The 6809-nt window shown below is 55.2% G+C and overlaps 2 protein-coding genes across 2 annotated transcripts in view; one reads left to right on the forward strand and one right to left on the reverse strand.

Moving 5' to 3' along the window:
* The first annotated feature begins 2079 nt into the window (after positions 1–2079).
* On the forward strand, positions 2080–3950 carry LOC123134444 (amidophosphoribosyltransferase, chloroplastic). Its single transcript, XM_044553699.1, has one exon. The coding sequence runs from the start codon at positions 2159–2161 to the stop codon at positions 3800–3802; it is 1644 nt and encodes a 547-aa protein (XP_044409634.1). The 5' UTR covers positions 2080–2158; the 3' UTR covers positions 3803–3950.
* Positions 3951–4490: 540 nt separating this feature from the next.
* Positions 4491–6809, reverse strand: part of LOC123134453 (protein NRT1/ PTR FAMILY 5.10) — a 24726-nt gene continuing 22407 nt past the window's right edge. The window contains exon 3 of the mRNA XM_044553709.1: positions 4491–5877. Within this exon, the coding sequence (XP_044409644.1) occupies positions 4591–5877 (1287 nt within the window). The 3' untranslated portion in view covers positions 4491–4590. The remainder of the gene's footprint in view (positions 5878–6809) is intronic.

Below are 6809 nucleotides of genomic sequence, written 5' to 3' on the forward strand. Positions count from 1 at the left end.
CGGAGGGAATAGGAAGGAGAGGGAGAGGGAAAGGGAAGGGGGCGCCGCCCCCTCCTCCTTGTCCTATTCAGAATCCCTAGGAGGGGGGTGCGCGGCCACCCCCCGCAAGCTTCCCTCTCTCTCGCTTAGGCCCATGTTGGCCCAACACTTCCCCGGGGGGTTCTGGTAACCCATCGGTACTCCGAAAAATGTCCGAACCACTCCGAAACTTTTCCGGTGTCCGAACATAACCTTCCAATATATCAATCTTTACCTCTCGACCATTTCGATACTCCTCGTCTTGTCCATGATATCATTCGGGACTCCTAACAAACTTCGGTCATCAAAAACACATAACTCATAATACAAATCGTCATCGAACGTTAAGCATGCGGACCCTACGGGTTCGAGAACTATGTAGACATGATCGAGACACATGTTCGATCAATAACCAATAGCAGAACCTGGATGCTCATATTGGTTTCCTACATATTCTACGAAGATCTTTATCGGTCAAACCACACAACAACATACGTTGTTCCCTTTGTCATCGATATGTTACTTGCCCGAGATTCGATCGTCGGTATCATCATACCTAGTTCAATCTCGTTACTGGCAAGTCTCTTTAGTCGTTTTGTAATGCTTCATCCCGCAACTAACTCATTAGCCACATTGCTTGCAAGGCTTATAGTGATGAGCATTATCGAGAGGGCCCAGAGATACCTCTCCGATACACGGAGTAACAAATCCTAATCTTGATCTATGCCAACCCAACAAACACCTTCGGAGACACCTGTAGAGCATATTTATAACCACCCAGTTACGTTGTGACGTTTGGTAACACACAAGGTGTTCCTCCGGTATTCGGGAGTTGCATAATCTCATAGTCAGAGGAACATGTATAAGTCATGAAGAGAGCGGTAGCAATAGAACTTAACGATCATTATGCTAAGCTAACGGATGGGTCTTGTCCATCACATCATTCTTCTAATGATGTGATCCCGTTCATCAAATGACAACACATGTCCATGGCTAGGAAACTTAACCATCTTTGATCAACGAGCTAGTCAAGTAGAGGCATACTAGGGACACGGTGTTTTGTCTATGTATTAACACATGTATCAAGTTTTCGGTTAATACAATTCTAGCATGAATAATAAACATTTACCATGATATAAGGAAATATATAATAACAACTTTATTATTGCCTCTAGGGCATATTTCCTTCAATCCTACGTCCTCGTCGTGTGGCCGAGAAAAGTATTGCTTATGTGGAGTTGATTGTGTAGAACTGCTTAAAAACCGTTGAAGCTAATAGGCATATCCACCCAAATCCTACGGTGTCTCGATGGGTTGCATTGCCAACAGATATGACGTTCGTAAATGTTGATGATGCACTGTTTCAGAATTCGCGGTAGATGAGGGTGGGTGTGGTGATCTGGAACCACAACGGATTGTGCTTGTTGGCGTGCCATGAGCGCATTCAGGAGGTTACCATGCCAGAACTAGCTGAGGCACGTCGCTGCTCTTGCTCGTCAAGAAGGTTTTCGTAAGGTCATCTCCTTCACTTCAAACGGCAGACTGTTCGTAGTAGTCATCAACATCAAGATTTTGACGGGCAATTTTCCGTCTTGTTTCTTTAGTCATGTTAGTCGTTTGTCGAATGTCGCGGCTCATATATGCATTTGTGTTTTTCTTCGGATGATTTTATTTTGCGTAACGTAACTCCGGATTGCATCTGAAAAACTCTCTTTAACAATATTTTTTGATGAATAAAGAGTGGTATTCTCTAAACCAAAAAGCAAAAAAAAAAAACTTGGTCCTCAAGTGGATGAATTAGAAAATGGACCATACGGCGGCACTTGACCAGCGATTGCTTCACTGGTCCAACTCCAACGCTCTCGAGTGCTCGATAGTCGACACCTCACTCGGCTCGTTGGTGGCCCCGGCCCCACCACTCAGTATCTTTGCCTGAAACAACGGAGGTAGGATACCATCACCGTATCAGGTTGTACAACGTACTACGGTACTACCGACGATACATCGCATCCTACGGTGGATACGAGCCGACCAAACCTCTTTAAAATCCCGCCCCTTGACCCGCACTCGGAGGGGCATCCCCCCAAAGCCCTCGCCGCCGCCGCCGCCGCCAGCAATCCCCTCCCCCAATCGCCCAAGAATGGGAATGGCCGCCGCCACCACCACCGCTCCGTCCACGTCGCGCCTCCTCTATCACCACCACACCACATCCGGCTCCAAGCGCCACACCCACCACCACCAGCAGCGGCTCAGGTACGCCCCCAATCCGTCCCCTCTCGCTCTGCGCCGCCGCCTTTCGCCGCCAGCCGGGGCGGCGCTCCTGCCGGACCGCGTGACCCCGTTCTCCTACGGGGCGGACGACGAATCCGACGACCACCCGCGCGAGGAGTGCGGCCTGGTGGGGGTCGTGGGCCACCCGGACGCCTCCTCGCTCTGCTACCTGGGCCTGCAGAAGCTGCAGCACCGCGGGGAGGAGGGCGCCGGGATCGTCGCCGCCGGGGGGGACGGCAAGCTCAAGTCCGTGACCGGGCTGGGGCTCGTCGCCGACGTCTTCGGCGACCCGTCCAGGCTCGCGTCGCTGCCCGGGCCCGCCGCCATCGGGCACGTGCGCTACTCCACCGCCGGCGCCGCCGCGTCCCTCCGGAACGTGCAGCCGTTCCTGGCCGGGTACAGGTTCGGGCAGGTCGCCGTGGCGCACAACGGCAACCTCGTCAACTACCAGGCGCTGCGGAGCAAGCTGGAGGCGCGGGGCTCCATCTTCAACACCACCTCCGACACGGAGGTCATCCTCCACCTCATCTCCACGTCGCTCTCGCGGCCGCTGCTGGCGCGCATCTGCGACGCCTGCGAGCGCCTCGCGGGGGCCTACTCGCTGCTCTTCCTCACGGCCGACAAGCTGTTCGCCGTGCGCGACCCGCACGGGTTCCGCCCGCTGGTGCTCGGCCGCCTCCCCAACGGCGCCGTGGCCTTCGCGTCCGAGACCTGCGCGCTGGACCTCATCGACGCCACCTACGAGCGCGAGGTGGAGCCCGGGGAGGTGGTCATGGTCGACCGCCGCGACATGTCCGTCTCCTCGGCCTGCCTCGTCCCGCACCTGCCCCGCCGGGCCTGCGTCTTCGAGCACATCTACTTCTCCCTCCCCAACTCGGTCGTCTTCTCGCACGACGTCCACGAGCGCCGCACGGCCTTCGGCCGCGCCCTCGCCGAGGAGTCCCCGGCGCCGGGCGCCGACGTGGTCATCCCGGTGCCGGACTCGGGCTTCTACGCCGCGCTGGGCTTCTCGCGCGAGTCGGGGCTGGAGTTCCAGCAGGGCCTGATCCGGTGGCACTACAGCGGGCGCAGCTTCATCCAGCCGACGCAGGCGATCCGCGACCTGGCCGTGAAGCTCAAGCTGGCGCCCGTGCGCGGCGTGATCCGCGGCAAGAGCGTGGTGGTGGTGGACGACTCCCTGGTCCGGGGCACCACGTCGAGCAAGATCGTGCGGCTGCTCCGCGACGCCGGCGCCCGCGAGGTGCACATGCGCATCGCCAGCCCGCCGGTGGTGGGGTCGTGCCTGTACGGCATCGACACGCCGAGCGACGGGGAGCTGATCTCGAACCGGATGGACCTGGAGGGCGTGCGGCGGGAGATCGGCAGCGACTCCCTCGCCTTCCTCTCGCTGGACAAGCTGCACGGCATCTACGGCGAGGAGGCGGGCGACTACTGCGACGCGTGCTTCTCGCGCAAGTACCCCGTGCTGCCCACGCTCCCCGAGCCGGCCGCCGAATTCGACGAGGAGGAGTGACCCGTGAGCTCTGCTCTGCCCAGCTCCTCTGCATGCATCAGCTGTAGCTTTATTCTGCTTGCGAATTTTCTTAGATCGTCAATCAGGGAGCCGGAGCCCCTCGGTTCCATTGCTTGAATGAAAACCTGCAACATCATTTGGTCATGAATTCTATCCCTGGTGTAGAAGTTAAGTTGCTGCAATGGTTGACTTTCGGTTAAACCTCTCGAACCCGGGAAAGCATAACTTTGTACTAGGTCTCATGGCGAAGATGGCCAAAGTTTGCCATCACTGTAACATGCCAGTACAGTTGAATCACTGAATCCACTTTGTGAAACACCCAGTTAAAGGCATCTAAATTACCAAGCAAGCACGTGGAACACTTTCAGCAAACTTTTCTGAAAAAGGTCGCAAAGGCTACAACTAGATTTTTCTAAACTTATCTTAATATTCAGCTACGACTCATCTAAACTTTTCTGAATATTCAGCTCCGACTTTGAACTGTAAAGTTGGTGCTAAAACCCAAGAATCAAGAATTAAGGACGGATGAATCTATCTTGTTCAGTCAAGGTTTTTATATGCTTCGGTACTTGCAGTTATGACTGTGCGCCCATGTTCTCAGGCTGGCCGTGCTCTGAAGAAGAGCAATGCCGTGTTCAAGTGTGTCGGTGCTTCAGGATTAATAAGTTCACAGCAATAGTAATAAGAGTAAAAGTAAAACTGAAACATTGCTGCCCAGAAGAATCAGCACATGAGTAGTGGAATTGTCAGCATACAACTTCGCTGTACATAATTCATCGACCATTGTGTCAATGAACACTGCCAGTCTTCCTTTTGTAAACGTAAGAAGCTGAGAAGTAGAGGAAAGCAAGAAGCTCCAGCGCGGTGAGCGCAGCGATGAGCAGATAGAAGTAGTCAAGGTGACCCCGGTTGAGGTTGTCGGCGATCCAGCTCGTCCCTCCGCCCCACCTCGTCACGCCGTCGATGACCGAGATGAGGAAGCTGCTGATGAAGCTGCCGACGCCGAGGACGCTCAGGTAGAGCGCGAGCCCGAGGCTCTTGAGCGCGCCGGGCATCTGGTCGTAGAAGAACTCCTGCATGCCCACCATGGTGAACACGTCCGCCGCGCCCAGGAGCACGTACTGCGGCATGATCCACCACAGGCTCATGGGCACCACCGCATCGGCCTGATCCACCACTCCGGCGTCCATCGCGGTGCTCAGCCGCCTCATCTCCACCAGCGCGGCCACCACCAGTGCCGCCACGGCCAGGACCATGCCCGTGCCGATCCGCTGGAGCATGGTGATGCCCAAGGGGAGGCCGGAGAGCCTGCGCGCCACGGGCACCAGGACGCGGTCGTACAGCGCTACGCAGGTGATCATGCTGATGCCCATGAAGCACTGCAGTGCAGCGGGCGGTATCTGGAACCCCGACGACCCGACCCTCCGGTCCATCGTCGCCGCCTGCTTGGTGAACAGCGTCGGCGGCTGAGCGAACACCACGCCGTAGAGCAGGCAGGTCGCCCATATCGGGAACAGCCTCGCCAAGCCCCTCACCTCCTCCACGAGGGCAGCGTTCTCCACGCGGTCGCCATGCCCGTGCTCTCCACCTTCCGGCGGTCTCTTTCTCGATGCCCTGAAGGCCTCTACGACACGGGAGAACACGCTGGCGCCCTTGCCGTCGCCTGAGTCGTCGTAGAACCGGTACGTCTTGGTGCCAACCAGGAAGACGGCGAGCGCCAGCACCATGACCACGCACGGCACTCCGAAGCCAATGCCCCAGCTCACGTTGTCCTGGACGTAGCTCATGAGCGCGATGGTCACCGTCGCGCTGCCGCAGATCCCGAAGTACCACCAGTTGAAGAAGGAGCCCCGTGCCAACGACTCCGCGGGGTCGGCCGCGTCGAACTGGTCGGCGCCGAAGGCCTGCACGCAGGGCTTGTGGCCGCTCTGCGCAATGGCCACCAGGTAGAGCGAGACGTAGAAGAAGGCCGTCTGCAGGGAGGAACGCGGGCATGCTTGCCGGCCGTCCGCGGTGAGCTTGCATTGTTCGCTCGGTGAGGAGAACATGGACGAGAGCGCCAGCATCCCGAGGCCCTGCAGATTTGTCAGCTTGGTTGAGAAGAATGGAAACCAGCAACCCTTCTGATGGTACAAATGTGAAAGCTTTAGGGACACTATTGAAGCATGAATCATACCCAATATATGAAACGTACATTTGTTAAAAGAAATATGAAACGTACAGAGGGTGCTCGAATATTATGAAACCATCTTTAATTATGGAGTTTTGCTTCCGTACACCCTCCTTAAAAGTTTGCACGAATCTTAAAGTTACTTTAAAAGGCTATCACAATATTATCTTGCAGTGGTCAAACCCATAAATAATTCCGATATTGATGCTTTGGGGGTCCGGGTGTTGGATAATTTTTGTGCGGATCTTGCTAATCCCCTCTCTGAGCCTGAGAAGGAGGATGAGAGTTTTGAGCATGCTGTAGTAAGACCTCCTGAGCCTGGTTGTGAGGACCAGCTGGAGAGTAAGATCAGTCCCAAACGCAAATGGAAGCGGAAGATTTACCCGACATCCGCAGTGCGTAGGAGTGCTAGGATCCTCATGGCTAAAAAATTCCATGACGAGATATGAAAGGAATCTTTTGAAATAGCAGAGGTCTCAAAGACTTGGCTAAAAGAAGGTTTCTTGCAGAAGAGTCTATCGAGCATAGGTTGGATTTTATTGCTTTGTCGGAAACTGGTAGAGCTAATTTCTCACCACAATTTCTCAATACTCTTTCGGGTGGTATTGATTTCGACTGGCACTGCTTGCCACCGCGAGGAAGATCGGGTGGGATCTTACTCGGTGTTAGATGCGAGTCTCTCGAGTCCGAAGTGTGGTCATGGAAGACTTCGCTGTTAAGTTTAGGATGCGGTCGAAGGCTGATGGGTTTGATTGCGCTCTGGTGGCGGTGTATGGTGCTGCACAGGCAGAATTCAAACCGGATTTCTTGGCTGATCTAGTTAGGGTTTGCGGCTCT

This window comes from Triticum aestivum, chromosome 1B (assembly GCF_018294505.1).
Source record: "Triticum aestivum cultivar Chinese Spring chromosome 1B, IWGSC CS RefSeq v2.1, whole genome shotgun sequence".
In the NCBI taxonomy this organism is placed as follows: domain Eukaryota; kingdom Viridiplantae; phylum Streptophyta; class Magnoliopsida; order Poales; family Poaceae; genus Triticum; species Triticum aestivum.

Excerpts from the sequence above, each read along its gene's own strand:
- LOC123134444 (XM_044553699.1), top strand. The coding sequence starts at position 2,159 with ATGGGAATGGCCGCCGCCACCACCACCGCTCCGTCCACGTCGCGCCTC.